General features: G+C 39.3%; 1 protein-coding gene across 2 annotated transcripts in view; it reads right to left on the reverse strand.

The window, feature by feature from the left end:
• Positions 1-938: 938 nt before the first annotated feature.
• dcc (DCC netrin 1 receptor) overlaps positions 939-18,179 on the reverse strand; it is a 309,299-nt gene continuing 292,058 nt past the window's right edge. For both annotated transcript variants that reach the window (XM_036214404.1, XM_036214403.1), the window contains exon 29: positions 939-4,611. In XM_036214404.1, the coding sequence (XP_036070297.1) occupies positions 4,522-4,611 (90 nt within the window). In that variant the 3' untranslated portion in view covers positions 939-4,521. The remainder of the gene's footprint in view (positions 4,612-18,179) is intronic.

Here is an 18,179-nt window from a genome sequence, read left to right on the forward strand (position 1 = left end):
AGTAATAAAAAGTGAATATGAAAACAGTGTGCCATTGTGTGTAATTATAAAGCAAGTGTTGCCACTATGTTCATGAGAAACATGTTTGAGTTTCTTAGCTTTTACTGGAAAACCCAGTGTAGCTTTCATGAAATCAGGTTAGCATTTGAATTTCCGCCATGCAAATGTCTGTCCAATAACCAGTTGTTTTAAAGCGTTTCTTTTTATAGGTATAAAGTAATTTCTTCTTGCCCAGCACATTTGATCTTTCATCTTTTTGCAGCTCTCTGTAGAGCGGGTGGGGAGGGGCTGTCTCGCCAAGAACCTGCTGATGAGTTTAATCCTCATGCAGGCTGCCCACACACCTTTGTTCACTTTGCATTTCAACATGCACGCTGCGATGCTAGCTTTCACTTCGAAGGTTTTTTTTCTCACCTACATAACAGCTCAGCGAGCGTGAGTTTGAATCATAATATTAGAAACGGCATTCTAATGAATTCACGGCCTCATACCTCTGTGGCCTCGCTCACACACACAAACCCGCCCTGCATATCAATTCAGCTTCTCCGCCAGCGCTCTGTCTCCCCCAGGCTTTTGCCTTTCATCACCAAAAGATAAAGGTCTGTAAATTACAATATGGTGACTCTGTGACACAATGAAATAAGAACACTGATGTCCTCCTTTCTATTTTTTAATTGATGTGCGCCTTGGTAATCCTTTGAGTTCCTGTTTTGTTCTCTACACATATGTGGCCTTTTTGTCTGACGCTAGGTTCACACTGGACGTGGAAGTGGCGTGGAGCAGAGACCGCACAGCATCCACTCTCTTCTGCAGTTCACACCAGACGCGCATTTTTCCGTTACAGTTCACGAGCACTTCTGCTAGAAATATGACCACATGTTTCTGCTAAGAAGAAGCAAGTAGTTAGAGGGTCTACACTTCTTTAATGTATCTGTTGTTGAGACACACAGAGAGAGGTGTGTCTGTTTTTTAACTTTTTCGCTCAAGAGGCCAAATTCTAAATGGGATCCCAGTTAGCAGGTCAAATACAATATTTTTTTGCACGTCATTACATAAAAGGAGAAGATAAAGAATATGATTTAATTTATTTATTTTGATTCTGTATTCATTAGGTTAACAAACATTAGTAAGTAACGTTTGTCTTTGAAACCTTTAACATCAAGGCCTCACTGGACATTTTTTATTGAAAAAACAGAGCGATCTCAAACAAACTTTCTTTCAATAAAAACAGCAAACTTGGATCCTAATGAGAGATGTGGAGCTGCTCTTTAGACGTTATCTGTTTGTCGTTGTCGCTCTGTCTTAGCTAGCTGAAAAAGCCACTAAAAGCATCGGAAGTGACCGTGAAGGCTCTTGGGAATTTTTAACACAAAAAAAGCCCAGGACTGACTCACTTCTGGATTGTTTCTGCAGGAAAAGAAAGTTCTTACAGCGGCACCCAGAGGCCAAAAGTATATTACCGCCGTAGGGTTTTGGAACATCATAGAAAATCAATGGGAAGCGGGTAAAAGGTTTTAACTAAACACTCCGCGGCTTCCGTAACCATGACTTGGCGGGCCAAAAGAAAACCTTTGGTGGGCCAAATTTGGCCCACAGGCCCCACTTTGGGCACCCATGCTTTAAATACAAAAACATTTGCTGTGTTTCATTGTGAAAATTTGGTTATATTTAGAAAATAAACTAGATTTTCTCCTAAATCTTGATGTAACTTCCTGTCAGAATTGCCGCGGATCGCTCGCGGCTCGCACACAAAATAGACCAGACGCTGAAACGATCCGCTGCACAGCGCGAGTCTTCAGGGGAGGACCGCGGCGCTCCACGCTTGGCGTGAACTACACCATAGGTTAACATGGAATGGAAGCGGCCTCTACGTCCGGTGTGAACCCAGTTTAATGCCTTCCCTTTGAGCCTTTAAAGAAAAAAATAAATAAATAAAGTTATGAAAATCAAAAGTGGATTAAGAACGAATCATTTTGAAATACATTTTGTTTGTGTCCTTTGTTGTTAAATTCTTCATTTTAAACATTCTTCACTAAGACCAAATCAAACACCCCATTCCTTGATTTTTAAAAAACGATTCCTTGTCTCCTTTGAATCCCAATGTAGTTGTTTAAAAAACTGACCAGTGTGTGGCTGCCTGACTGACTTAATTTCCCAGAATTCTCAAGTTAAAGTTCAAATCCTGCAGATTTCTTTCAATACAAACTGTTTTTTCATCCTTTTGAGTTTCTTTGAAATAAACCAAAAGTCACCCGTGAGTCACACTAGACGAGTTAACTACAGGAGGTAAACGTGTGCTGAAAACTGCAGATAATAATTTCCCACTCCGGCTGAAGAAGGTTTCTGCACAAACATTTCCAAAAAAAAACAAATAGCTCTTGCATGACTGCAAAAATAAACTTTGTGAAGTATGAAATACTGATATTTACTTATTTGTTCTTGTTTTTCTCTTATTTTGGTATAAAACACAACCCCTATGAACAGATTGTGGTTTGGCAACTTTGAATGGATTGGCAAATTTCTCTGACAGGTGTGAGTTTAACCCTTTAACACACAAAATCTTTAACATACTGTATTTTTTTAACCAATAACACGATCATTACAGTAGATTGTGAAGGAGAAAAGCGGCTCATCGAGCTGCTTTTCTCCTTCACAATCTACTGGAATGATCGTGTTAACAATTGAAAAGTTACATTAATCAAAGAACATAAACACTGCAGCTCTAGTGTTAAACGGTTAACTTAAGGAAAAACAAATGAAGGTGTGAAATGTTGCTCTACTGAATTTTCAACTGATCATCCCTGCATCTAATCAGACGATGACTCTTTCTGCTTCACTCGTTTGTCTCATCTGGAAAATAAACAGCAGTAATTTCATGACATGACTTTGGAAACCTCAAATTGACAAAATAAGACTGATGCATTTATGATCCCAACAACTGTGGCCTCAGAATGTGTTTCTTTGCTGAGAGCTCAGGTTATGATTTCTTTTGCAGCTACATGAAGGTGTGATCAGAATGCATTAGTGTTTCAGTCAGTCTTCTGTACTTTCTAAGGTGGGTTACAGTCCAGATTGGGTTTTATTAATGTAACGATTGTTTATCTTTCAGTTTGAACTTTCTGAAAGGAAAAATCCGATGCTTCTGTTTGCTGGTGGTTGGGATATCTTTAACTGAGTGTCAATGTTAGCTGAACGGTCATAAGAAAAGGGTTTTCCCAACAGGAAATAGAAGGAACTTCTCAACAGTTTCCAGCTTTTTGAAGGCGTCACCTTTAACAGAAGGTGGATGTCTGCAACTCTTCTGAAATTCTGTTTAGAACACAAATGTGTACTCAGGCGGCTACATGGATCTGCCTTAAGGGTTTACCGTACTCCAGATGATCATGCCTGATTGATCTGACCTTGTATGATGCTTCATTCAGAATTAACCTGTAGTTTATTCAATGAGATCCGTTAACTTTGAATTCCATTGAAAGTTTTTGGGTCATTTTTAGGACTGAGACAGACTTGAACAACTGGCAAGAACAAAGAAAGAAAGTCACAGTTTGCTTTTACAGATGAGGGTGTGGCAGCAGAGGACACCGTGGATAAAGACCAGAGTGTAGAGTAAAGCTATGGGAGTCTGCAAGGAGGTTTTTACAGCCCAGTTAAAAAAAAGCAATCTGGATTTGGAACCACACCTCAGAAACTGAGGTTCTTCTCAGCTCTATTCCCCAAACTTCTAGAATGTAAGGTTTGATATTTGCAGATTAAAGAGATGAAAAAGCTGGGTTTGGAGGAGGGATTGGCCTGTTCAGAAAAATAAAAACACTTCCTGTTCTTTTGTGAAAAATATAAAGTCATAAAGGATTTAAAATGGTGGAGCAGTGAAATCATCTGATGTTACCAGATCATGGAACTTGTGGTTTTTGTAACTTTGGTGCTGGAAGATGTTTTCTCTTTCAAAACTATATATTTTGTCACATTCTCAAACCAAATGCACAGTATTGAAATGTGCAGAGTTAGCCTTCAGAACCAAAGGATGAATGGATCAACAATGACTAAAAATATGTGAGGTACAATCACAGTAAGAGAACTGAGGAGAGCTCATTTGAGAGGATTCTAATAAATACCGCACACAGGAAGAAGAGGGGGGGTCCTTTAACGTAGTCCTTGCTCTTGTACCCCCATCCTCCTGTTCCCCCAAGTCCAGGGCAGCGCCATTTACCCTTCTAGTGTGGTGTTTGAGCTTGAACAGTCTAGAAGAGCTTCTGTCTGAACTCCTAAAGAAGACCCTCCACATTTCCTCTGCTGTTGGAGCAACAAAGTACCGTGGTAGTGTTAATCTCCAGTCTCATCCTCCTTTCTCCCACCCTGGTCTCAGAAGACAGAAGTCTAGACCAGAGAAGCTAAACACAAAGAGTTCTCATTCTTTTCCAGACCCAGATTGACCTGTTGCTGCTTTGAGGGAGAGGACACAAGGTGACATCCAGACTCAGGTCCACCGTCACAGACTGGGCCATACTGGGCTGGAATCACAGGTTAGAAGGCGGAGCCAGTGATGGCATTGAGCTGCTTCATCAGCCCCTCTAGACTGGCCATCTGTTCAGAGAGGTCATCCTGCTCGTAAACCTGAAAAACAGGAAAACGTGGACAATCAGTTCATTCATCACATGTAGCTGCTAAACCACATCGAGCCAAACTAACCAAAGTTGGTGTATTCAACACATCGCTTTTGGAACTGTTCTCTGTTCTCATCTAACTCGTTAATTTCTCACTGAGTTTTCCTTAAAGTTCTAAACTGAAAGAAGCACTCTTATCCATTATTGGACAGTGTGTAAGTAAAACAGTGAAACTTAGCCAAGCCTTCTTGATTCTCCAAATACCACAGTCAAACCTTCTACTTTATTCATAAAACATCATTGAAAAAGTTACAAGAAGATTAATCTATAAAGATATTAGAGGAAAGTCAAGGTTCTCTGAAGCAAAGTAGGACAAATGAGGGAAGATGAAGACTTCAGAGCAGTCCCAGCTAAACCCCGAGCAAGTGTGTCGTGCTGGGATGGGTCTTCACTCTGAAAGTAATACAAATAACTTTGACCTTTTATTTGTCCAAATCCCCTAAAGTCATTGATTAAGATAATATCAACTGGATTGACTTTGTGTTGCTCACTCAGAAAAGTTTGATGAAACAAGACGGAACTAGAAACTTTTACAGGGAGTTCCTTCAAACAAACAGCCCTGTGTGACCACAGAGGGAAAAGTGATCACGTTAAGTATTACTCTAGATGAAAGCATCATTAACATGTCACACAATAGAAATGAGGCGGCTGTGATTCGGATATATTTCTGCTAAACTGAGCTTCACTTTAATTCACAATCTACAGTAAAGATTTAAGCATTTAAAACTGTCTTTGTGTATGAATGATGCAATACATGAAAAATGATGAAAAACAGAAAAAACAATGTTGATTGTTAATTATTTTTAATGCAAAGTAAAAACTATTTAAACATGAAGTACATGAAAAAATATCTAAGGCTGAAAAGACAAAGATAGAATAGAAAAGAACTTCATTGATCCCACAAAGGGTAAAATCCTTGTTACCACAGCTCTACTGAAAACAGCAGACACTTAAAAAACACACAAACAATTCATGACAACAATAATTACTGTGCTGTGTCTAAGAGGTTTTGTGGAGTCTATTGGCTTGTTATGTTAGGCCAAATCCCAATTCTTCCCTTCTCCCTAGCCCTTCATTTATCCCTCCAAACGGAGAGTTATGAATAAATAGTGTCTCATATTTCGGACGTCACTTTTGTTCAATGACATCACGAATAATCGCTGGTCAGCTAGCTTTAGCGCGGAGCAACCAGAGCTTGAATATACAGAATAACAGCAGTTTTATAACCTTTCAAAAGGTCATGCTACAACAAAAAGTAATAACTTACATTTAAATTTCTTTATATACATTTATTTAAACGTCTGCTGTTCAGAGAACACCCACGTGAGGAAAAGCGCTTCTCAGCGCAACGTGGTTTAGCCTTGCAATGGTGGACTTCATATCTCTCCGTTTGGAGGTTTGGATTTACAAAATACATTTCCTGGACACACTTAAACTCCCCCTTCAAATGGAGGGGAAGGGAAAGGGAAGAATTCGGATCGGGCCTTAGATTTGATCTACCAAACACATTTTTCTTCACTCCATTTCCAAAGGTCCAAACCCATTGCTCCTTATCCAAAATTGGACATTCTGTTTTACTCTTTATGACAAGATAAATAGACAAAATTCTATAATTTGTAGAAAAATGGAACAGTCTGGATCTGCTTTAAGCAATCGTAAATGTTCATATTTAGGTTGTCACCTCTAGAAACTGATTACAAAACACCAGTGAGAATAGTACATAAATCAAAGTGTTTTCATGTCTCATTTTTATGCAGAACAGAACATTTTTAAATAAATGCCATGTCCACTTATTGTTGTTGTTAAGCACAGAGGACACTGCAGCACACACTTTCCAAAGTGCAATTGAAATCAAAAGTGACTTTTGTTGACTGTGCAGGCAGCTGGAATAAGATCAAGCGGATGCAGAGCGCCCACCGCTTCTCTTAAACGGTCAAACTCAAAGGTAGAACAATCATTGTCACATCAGGTTTCTATGAGATGATGCTCAGAACTCAGAGGGCCGGCTGGCAGTGTGTTAAAGCTTCACATACTCTGTGATTACTGGGTAACAGTGCATTCTGTCCAGCTGTACAAGCTGTCACCTGTGAGCACACCGACTCAAGCACCTGCAACTATATGTGTGTGAGGAAGTTCCAGTCGAGTGCACATCTTTCACAATCACACTATTTTGGAGAGCAGTATTGAGCGTGTCTTTCATGCACAGCTTGTCCTTGCAGCTGTAAAGAACATATTCAATATTCTCCTCAGAATGCTGGAAGAAGCCATCCAGGCCCACAGCAGCGCTCACGCCGAGATTGAAGGTTTTGTGACAGAGCAACTTCTTCAAATGGATGCAAAGGAACGCCGCAGCGTGGATGGTGCCCGTGCAAATCTTTCATTTCTGATAAAAGCTTTCAACATACAGTAAGCAGACCGGTCTCTGAATAAGTGTTTTTTTCATTACTAGGTGGTTGAAGTGATGAGGTCTGCTGCATTAGTTCAACCAAAAAAACATGTTGGTGCTAAAAGTTACAAATATTTATAAAAGTTTACAAAAAAGAGCCTTTACTAATACCTAAATGTAATTTTAACAAATACATAAAAGAGTAAGAAACATAAAAATGTTGGGATTACAACAAAATTACAATTTTTTTTTAATTGTTCTATCCTTAAAATAGAAGATTACCTCAGATTTTTATAAATTATGTCAAATGATTTTGTATACTGTAGAATTAAAATGGAAAAAAGATACAATCAGTGTACAGTCAATCACATATTCCAAAATTCCACAGTGTGGTAACCTAAATGCAAGTTCTACAGCAAAATCAGCAGGTGGTCCCATGGCGGCATTTGTAACCGAGACACAACGGTTACATTTTTACACGCCGCATCGTGGCTGCGGAGGCTTCAAGAAGAAGCTATGATTTTTCTGTGATTTTCGACGTGAGTTAGAGGTTACCCGGGAAGATCTCATGCTCGTGTGGTGGCAGTAAGGGGACAGCAGTACAGGTGCCTCACGGCAGAGGACGCAGGTCAGCCCATGCAGAGAATGTGACACCGTGCCTCAAGAATAATGGAATTACTTGCAGCATAAAAGAACTGGGGTGGGGGGTGGGGTGCTTGGAAGAGTCATGGGACTGAAAAAAAATCGCAAATGCGTGAAACCACAAATAAAAGAAAAATAAGATACAGAGGAAAAACTGTATTGTTTAGCATAATTGTCCAAATGAAGGATTACATTTTTAAACCCCTAAACTCAAGAACTGTTTTGACACGTCACTAATCTCCACTGAGACTGAGAGACTTTTAAACTGAAGAAAGAAAAGGAAGATTTCTACAAACAGGTTATTCATGTGTTTCTTCAGAACACAACAAGTAAAAGTAAGTCAAGTTTTTTTTCTTAGCTACAGTTTGTATATGGAAGAAAAAATTTGAAATAACATTTAAACACCACACTAACTGTTACAAATGAAATGGTAAATAAGCTATTCTGTAGGGCTCATATGTTTGTAAATCTGACTGATGACGTCAGTGCCTCAGCAGCCGTGAACCTCACCACACGCCATTCGTATAAATGTTTACCGATCTTAGTTTGTACCCAAATGACTCAGAAAAAGAACACACGGAGCTACATATTAAAATACGTTCATAATTAGTAATTGCCTGGTCATTTAAAAACCACAATCAGGAAAATCATAAATTACAAACTGGATTTAATTGGGTTTCTAAATTATCCTGTAGAACATCCTCTCTTCTGAATGAATAAACCTTTGAGGCAAATGTGAAAATTATTGATCCACATCTGAGAACTCCGATATCAGTCCGGTCCGGTTAAAGCTTTTAACCAGAGCTGACGGTCATGCAGGCTAAACTTTCGACTGGTTTCTGCCTCAGGACAACTCAACACGCCCTCTAGGCGAACATGGATTTCTGCATAGCCCCCATTAGAAACATCAGTAGTGATCAATCAAAGCAGAACACAAACTGTTCATAACCATCTCCCTCCACCAGCTACAACCAGTTCACTAGTTAACCACACTGACCTGGTTTAAAATGACACTCAAAGCCCAACTTTTATTTTTATTCCATTTCAAAGCATTCTTACAGACTTCAAATATTTTGACGGGTAATTTGAGTCAAATGTTTAATTTTAAAGCCTATTCTTCAACATTGTAATATGGATTTTATATAAATAAACATGTAAGCATTAAACTTTAACCCAGCTTACCAAGCATTTGTTCCTTTTAAAGCATCAACCAGACTCCAGATCTAATATGTCTGCCTGTCACAAGTAATTTACACCAGTATTATGTTTCACCTAATAATGCTCCGTGCAGGCTTTGACTGTGCTCATTTGTCCATTTAGTCCATTCTTCTATTTTGTCCTCTATGAGCTTTGGCAATGACAGTGGGATTTAATCAGAAGCTGCTGGATCTTTCTGTAAATGCAATTTCCAAGCTGATTGAGTGACGTAGTCTGGTTGAGACGAAGCTGGTTCAAATAAGAATCTTCCATCACATCATCTCTGTCTCACTTTGACTGAAATTTTAAACATCCAAGTGTGGCTTCTCTAAAGGTCCCATGACAACGGTGAAGACTCACATGAAAGGGATATAAAGGACAAACAGCTCCTGAGAGCTTGTCTTTATCTGTATAATAGACACAGTGACCTCTGGACCTTCTGCTTTCATTTAAAATGAGATCATAAAAGCTCATCTCACAGCTCTGGACTGCCAGAGAGTTCCCGCTTTAGACAGACAAAAAGTCTATTATAAAAATCACAACAGTGGATAAAAAAGTGCAGTTAAAGCCTGGTGACCTCCTGGTCTTATGTGCTGACCCGTAGCAGCAGAGTTTCACCGAGTCATAAATGCTTCATCGATGGGATAAAATGTCTGTTGATGCTCCATGTTTCTGTGTGATATTCTGCTATCTCTCATGGCCTGTTGACCTGGATTCACAATCCTCTATAATCTGTCTAAAATCCATTCCAATGGAGCAGAGCTAGCAGAGCACATAGTGACTGTTTCATACAGACAGGTAACCGGGGCCTGAAGTCAAGCTTTCTACCCTGCTACCCCAAGAGATCAGTGAGACATGGAGGAATCCCAGAGCTGAGACAAAGTGTCCTTTATCAAACAACTGAATGTAAAGGTTTTCTGCCACGGTAGAGAGCTTCACGCATCTTAACCCTTTTGATTCCCTTGTTCTTCTAGTGTTTGCAGATCCTGCACACTGGCTGCAGAGGAATTATGAACTAAATATGACGGAATTTACAATTTGCTTTATTATGCACAACTTTTGAGCTGTAGTTGAGAAATTTGAAAGAGATGTCCAAGTCAGTTAAGGCAGGATATGGTGTGTTCAGTCCTACTGTAAAACATGATGATCCACATAAGCTTTGAGAACATATGAACATTATTGTATCAGAGTGAAGGAGGCCACACGTGTGGAAACTATTCAAGCATTCTGCAACGATTCCCTTTTCCCACCATTAGGTTTGATGGTGTGACACACGGTGGTTTCTGAGGGAGCATCGTGGCATCCCTAAAGGAGACACAGAACACTCAACTTTTGTCTGTGCGTGGCTCATAGCAGATTCTGTAGAATGATAGCAGGTGGTGAGAGTTCTGGTGGCGGCAGTAGCAAGCATTTTCTCCTCTTTGGCGAGTAAAAGTTAGAGTTAGTCGCCACATGGTGAGTAAATGTTCCATCTAGTTATGTTTATCAGCTGTCATTGGTATATGTTTTTGGACCTCCTCACTCCCTTTGTCTACGGGGAAGGTAAACAAACACTCACGAGACACCGTAAGTTTATGGTTAGCATGATGCTAACGAGCTGCTCCGTGTGAGGCCTGTATGTCAATACGGACCAGTTTACAGTCAGACAATATTTTACTGACTGGACTTTAAGATGTGGTGAATAAATGCAACAAGAATAATTCACGGGTCTTACACAAAAACTGCAACCTGTGACAGATGTGGAAAACCTCCCGCCTCTTTCTTCATGAGAGCACTCCAGAAATATATAGAATATCAATGGTCCAAACCTTTTATCAGGCCGTTTTTTGTTCGGATTTAATATAAATGTAATCACTTGGAGGCAGAATGAGGAAATCTCTGGTAAATCTCTCAATTTTTTCTCAGCGCGATTGAACTTGAGTTTACAGACATGTTCATTGCATTCATAAATGACTTCTATCCAATTTAATTTTCTTAAAAGAAATGTATAAAGAAGTTCAAAAAGTAAAACTTTTTGAAAGTATTTGTGTAATATGCTTTTAGCATATTGTGTTTGTTCTGTAAAGCCTGAAAACATTAGAATTTCATTGTAGAATTAATGCTTTGTTTTATAAATGGAACTGAAGAAACAGTTTAGTGGTGTATTTTATTTATGTTCTCTTCTGAAACCTGTTTTCACTTTAGTCATATATATATTTATTTATTTTCCCCTAAGATATTAAGAAACATACTAGTTGCATGATGTTCAGTTCATCTGTTATGTTGAAAGTATAACAGGAAATAAATATTTACTGTAAATCTAAACAACCTGCTGATGATTACACATTTCTTTTTTGAGTGTTCAAATTTAACAAATATAGTTATTTGGTTTATATCGTGATATATATCGTTATCACAAAATATGGAAAGAACTAAAACTGTATATCAAGATGTAAAAATTCCATCTCGCCCAGCCCTATTTGCTCTGTGTTCTTCTTCCACTTCTCCTACGGGGTAAACTCAGGATGCAGAACTACAACCACAGGCAGTCACAGCGGTGACTTGGAGGGAATTATCGCATGAATTTATCAGGAGACCTCACTGCCCCTCCACATGCTAATGAGGCAGGAGGAACAACAGCTCCAGAGTGAAGAACAAACCCTTTTCAACGGCTGCAGATGAGAGAACAGCTGCTCTTCAGAGGACACCGTTCCTCATGATGCTTATCAGTTGACTGATGCTGATAAAAATGGAAAAATGACTGTTTTCATTTTTGTGTGTAACAGTACAAGGTACAAAATCATATATTAAACAGTATAGTTGATTGTTACCCAAAATAACAAAGCTCTTTAACTTTTATTTTAATAGAATTCTGAAGGAAATTCAGAAGCTTCTTCAATGCACTAATTAAAGCTATTTCCGAGTAAAGGAGACCAGAGAGGGTCCAGGACCAGTAGAAAGGATGCAGAATTTCAATTTCAGATTCAGCCTTCGTTCACATTCACTCCGACAAGGACAGGGGTCAGATAAATGGCTGACCCGAGCTGGGATGGCCGTTAAGAACATACATAGCTGGACATGAATGTGCTGCCGTTTCTCATCCATAAAAACTGGGTTGAGACATGAAAACACACACATCGCTTGTTTCTCCTCTGACAGGGAAGCTCCTTTCCTTGGAGAACACATAATGAAAGCGTTCTTCGGGTAAGTGTAGGTCAAGTGATGTCCTCCATCTCCTACAGTGTTTCAGCAGTACAACGACATAATACATGCTCATTTATGCCTTCCTTACATGATTTATTCAGCCTGTGTAGCAGCCTACTAACAATGTAGGTGTGTGTGTGATGGATAGGCCAGGGGGCTGATGGGAAAAGACTCAATCGATTACATAGACTGAGCAGCGGACAGACGCTTTGACCTTTAGTACCCTCTTTCTCTGGTTTCTCTGCTCCATCTTTCCATCTCATTTTCTCCACTCGTCCTTATCAGCACTGCTGCCTCTCTGCTGATTTTCCGTCTCAGCTCCTCTCATCTTTCTCATCCCATTTCTCTCCTCTCTTTTCCTGTACCCTCCCACCTTCGTCTCCTCCACCAGCAATATGTGTCTCTCTCTAAAGCATCACTCTACTTATGTCGTCATGGCAACGGTCTTCTCCTGTCCTGTTGTCTTTCACATGCTGTCCTCACTTCCCCTCTGCATCTTCTTGAAGCACATCCTCTGCTGCTATAGAAGTACTGTTCTCCCCCCATTCTGTTTCTTTCTCCCTCTTTTTCCTAATGTTCTCTCCTCCTCTTCTCCTCTGGTTGCCTTGGCGACACTTCCCTCTTTTGTCACGGAACCACATATGAATATTTAACAAGTTCCGATGTCCAACATCCCTCCACATCAATTTTAGTCGTTTATCTCTTTAATTTTTCTGCTTTTCTCTCTTCTCCTCTAAATCAACCGTGCATCCTCCCTCGTTCCTCCTGTTTTATTCCTCCATCTGATTGTTCTTCACTCTGGCATGCAGCTCCTCATCTCTTTCCATCTTTTATTTTAAATTGTCTTTGAGCTTTCATGTTTCAATTATTACTCAATCTCACCTAAATGTGTTCCTTTTTTTCTTATCCTCCTCTCAGTCCCTTTGCTGTTTAAAAAGCAGCCTTTTCCCCTCCGTCTGCCTTTGTTGGCCCTTTGATTTCCCTTTCATTTGAAACGATCTTGCAATCTTCTCCCTCTCCCCTCATCTTCCTTATTTTTTTATCATCCCTGGAGTCATTTATCTGCCTCTCCCTTCTTAACCCTCTCACTTTGCAGTTCATTTCAACCTTGTAACCATAATCCCATCCACCATTCTTCTTCTTTTTACACCCCTTTCCTCCATCTATGCAATCCCCCTCCCCTCCTCTTTCTTCTTCCACCTTGTTGTTCTTCATTTCCACTTCCTCCTTCCCCTCTTCGTCCTCTCTTCTGCTCGCTAATGAACTGTGTTTTATTCCACAGCTGAAAGCCTCCAAACACACTTGAGGGAAGGAAACAGGTGTAGTGACAAAACTGTGTAGGTGACTCTGTGTGCACGTGTGCGTGCATGTGTGTGTGATGCATGTCTTCCTGTCCTCTCTTCAGACTATGTGATCCAAACATGATTCTTCTCCCATTTTCCTCTGTATCTCAGGAATCTGTGGATGTTTGGCGACACGCGTCCTGCTGCTGCTTTACAGAGCTCAGCTCACAATAGATCTGTTAAATCTTCATTACAGCGTCAAAGCTGCAACTGGTAACAACTCCATTTCTTCAAGTCTGGGGGGAATTAGAGTGTTTCAGAGATTCTGTCGTGATTCTACTCACTGGTAATGACAGAGTGTCCACGCGGTGATTGGGGGTTGTCAGTGAGAAGCCACAGTTGAGTCGTAGCAAAGACTTTTAACATGTCACCTATAACTTCCTGTTTGAAAGTCAGCATCAAAGCTTTTGGGTTTGAACCAAACCTCTTTGGACTCTTTCTTATGGCAGTTTTTCAAACCAAAGTAACTGAAGTCAGGTGGTTCGTTGCACATGCTAGTCAGTGTGCGTTCACCTCACCGTCAAATAATGTTATCTACAGCAGAAGGAAACTTCCCGACATCGTGGCTCCAGCATTGTTATTTTTTTCAGGACCTTAAGAAAACTTTACAGGAGGCAATTTTACGAGACTCGTCGTTTGATTTCTTGCTGGAGATCAAAACTTCTCTGAAATGCACCTTTTTGATAGACATAAGAGACAGCATGTCAGTACCTGTAGAACTGTTTTAATAGGTGGTGATTCTCTGAGATCAGTGAACTTTAGTGTCCCACAGGTGTACCTGAATGTGTATCATATAAATTAAGCCATAACATGAATTTTAACCCTATAGAGCACTAACGCCGGGTGATTTTCACCCAAGAAAAGTATTTATATGATTTACAATGTATTGCATTTTTCTGAGTGTCATGGGTCCCTGAGCACGTCCCCACCAACCAAAGTTACTTTTTCACAGTATACAAACTAATAAAAATAGCCAATAACCTCAAGTTCTTTCTGCTAACATGATCATTTGCCTGTTTACTTTAACCATATATTAAAAATATGAGAAATATACACAAATCTTTATCAAATTGCACCATTTAATCATCAGTTTTGTTCAACCCTGTAGCAGCCTTTCAATCCTTCACTTAATATTAAAAATAAAACAAAAATAATGGTTCAGTCCAACTTCTTCAGCAACCAGGAAGTGACATCACTGAATATTTTCTCGCTCATGCTCTAAAAACAGCTAAGTATTAGCCTGCTTTGTACCCATATTTCCTATTTCATAGATTCTATTATCAGATTAATATTTATTCTTTCAACTCTGTTACATGTTTGGGAAAGAGTAAACAATTGTTTTGAAAATGATTAGAATTTCTTGTTTTCCTCATGCTATATGTAGCTCTCTATTCTAAGTCATGTAGACATATGACAACTTTTAGCTAAAATATTCAACTCTGTAACAAAAAACAGAACTGTTAACGGGGTTGAATCATTGGAACAGGGTTGAAGGTTGGACTGCTCTTAACCCTAGAGCACTATCGCTAGGCGATTTTCACACGATCTTCAATATGTTGCATTTTTCTGAGGTCTCATATGTCCCAGGAATAGGTGGTCCAAAGACCAAGTCTCCGGTATCGTTATTTTATTTTTTATTCTATTTTGTTCTGAATTCCTAAGTTTTCAGTCATTTTTAAGCTTTTTTCCTATGTGTTTATTTTCCATTTCGTTACATAAACCACAGGTAAAAATAATATAAAACTACTCTAATTTACCATGTGTTGCCATATTTTGATCTATTTTTTATGACAAATACTTTTTATTAGGTATATTATAATGAGTAAAAATCACCCAGCAAAAATAATGGTGTAACTTTTTACAGCTAAAGTGTTGTAGGTTTAAGCCAGTAAACCACTTTTTTTCTCTGTTATTTAATGTTCAATAAGTTCTTAAAGTTATTGGTCACTTTATTTTTTAAATTTGAAATTTATTGTTTGGCTGGCCAGTAAGATTTTAAGATTTTAAGTTGGAAAATTCATTAATGTCTGGACATTGTCTGGATGGGTAAATCAAATGCAGAACGGCAAAAAGAGTACAGGGTGAGAAGAGATATAGAAGAGCCAGATTATCCCGTTACGGGGTTGAATTTACAACAACCTAGATGACAAATTCATTTCTAATCATTTTGGGGATTTCATGTCTGAGATGACAAAACATTTTTCCTCACAGGTTTAAATAGTCCTTCATCTGATGCCCAAAGTTCACCGAATTCAGAGAATGACCCAGCTGTGTTTCAGGAAGGGCCAGACGTTTCTGTGGAACAAACCATCAAATGTTTCCTGAAACTGTGACAGCTCACTGCTCCCTCATTGGTTAGTAAAGTAAAAATACAACATTTTTCCCACTCTAGTGTACCAGAATGTTATTTCTCAGACTGTAAATGACTAATGAAAAAAAAAAGTAAGAGTAATTTTACTATATTAATGTTAATGCTACTCGGATTGATACAATCCAAATAACATAATCCAGTTAATGTTTCCTGTTTAGTCCACCTCATCACTGCTGAGTTTAAGACCATTTAAAAATGTGACAAAATAAAGATAAAATTAACTATAATGTCTGTTTTATGGTAATTAATAAATGAAAACAAGCTTCAGACTAACAGGACCGATTGCACGTCTGCATGTAAAGAAATGTAAAGAAGTTAACTTAGAAATACTTCTATTTAACCCTTGTGCTATCCTAGACATGTTTACACTAAAAGTGGGGTCATCTGGACCCCACAAGACAGGTCATCTAGACCCCATAAGGGTTAAGAGGAAAAACAGTTTTCAAGATTGTGATTGCTTTGAAGTTCAACCTTTGCTCTTGATGTCCATGCATCTTGATATTCAAGCATGTAAAGCATATTTCTGGGTGAACCTCAGAATAATCCTGAGAACCACTCAGCACACACCGCTAACACGTCCTGCTGCTCTGGAGTCAGTGTCATCATACACACGTCTCTACAATTTATGGAAGGACCACATTTATTTAATACAAATAAAACCTAAAAAAAAGAAACACATTTTAGAGATAAAGGTTTAGACATAAATGTGCTTCACACTTAATTAAAATAAGTCATAATCTGAAAGTAAAGCAGCATAAACTGATCTAAATCGTGCTCCTAAAATAAACCAGTAGTATTTTGGTAGTACTCGTGTCAGAGCAGTAACACTTCACAACTCTCAGGCTTTTGTGTCTAAATGCAAATGGACGTAAAGACATGAAAGCTTAGAAAAGCTCTGTACTGCTCTATTTATGGGTCATTTGGAAACACATTTGGACATTCCAATGAGACAGCCTCGGATGGATTTTAAACTGGCTATGGTATTTACCACAGACAGATAACTCCTGAACACCTGGTACAACAGACCGTGACAGAGGTGCAGAGTCTGATTCGGCTTCTTACGGGGGAGAAACAACACATGAAGCACAATCTAACAGGAATATATTTTGCTTTGAAGGTTTCCAGCTGATGTACATGCATCAGATCTGTGCAGTCTTGCTACTTCCGTTGTTATCCTTAACAAACTTAAACTGCGCCATCATAAATGCAGATAATGCCGAAAATAATTGTAATCAGGTTAAAAAGTTCATATTAGATCAAGAAAAAAATAATTACAGGAAACTACATTTTTGTGACAATACTACTTTTCCATAACAACATTTAGGTTGATGCGAATATTGATAAATATGACTGGATTGGAAATCATGTAACATTCAACGTGACAGACGTGCAGCATTACTATGCATTGAGTCTTCCTGAGTGGAGAACAGAGGAGGTCCGAAAAGTACGCAAAGAACCACAAAAGAGGATGCAATGTTTTGCAATCAACTTCAAAAACCATGACAACAAACTAACGGGATCAGAAGAATCATCTCAGGACAGGAATCGTATTTTAATAGAGAGATCAGGCTGGTAACAGTGAAGTTTGTGCTAAAGTGGGAGCTAGCAACTCACGAGTAGCATGCTAGTTTGGTTCATAGATGTATATTTTTATTAATGTTTGATGTTTTAGAGCATGCTGATGTTATTCACACGTATTTGTGTGCAACCAGCTCAAAAACTGATGTAAGTTCATGGTGACAACACATGATGTGTGCGGCCAAGATCTCCGTTGCTGTGTTTTTGTTTTTTGGTAAGAAACTGTAAGTGAGTTCCCACATAATTTTCTTAATCCGTAGCGTCACTGTTGAGGTTCTTTCTTGGTCGTACGGACCGGAGAAAGTCCAGCTAGAATAAACAGTGCTAACGCTAACGCTAGTGTGGTGTATTTGAAGGTCATGGTTACCATGACAACAGCATCGGCGGAGCCGGATATTTCCCTGTGTTGTGGCATGTCGTGTTTTCCTGTTCCTGTCTGTGTGCGCGGCAAAAGCTGTTCAATAAAAAGGTTCACCAGCCAGAAGGTGGTCGGCTCCGTGATTTAATATACGCCACGCAACCCTTCCCGACATAACATAAATTGGCGACGAGGAAGTCTGGACCTGCACGGCGCGACGGCACGCTTTAACCGAGAGGATTCCCCCCCTTTTTTCACTTACCGCGGCTGCTTCGCTGCTGTACGGAGTTAGCTTGTCGGCGCGGCTGCTTGAACGGCGCGGATCTGAAAGCTACTACGAGGAGGGGATGAGAAATGCGGCCGACAGTCGGAAGAACTACACTGAATAACTGATGTGAGTGTGCGTCTTCAAGATAAGTCACGGAGGGAAGCCAAGTGTTAATAAGAAGGAGCTGTAAAA

Source organism: Oryzias melastigma, linkage group LG12 (assembly GCF_002922805.2).
Source record: "Oryzias melastigma strain HK-1 linkage group LG12, ASM292280v2, whole genome shotgun sequence".
Taxonomy (NCBI): Eukaryota; Metazoa; Chordata; class Actinopteri; order Beloniformes; family Adrianichthyidae; genus Oryzias; species Oryzias melastigma.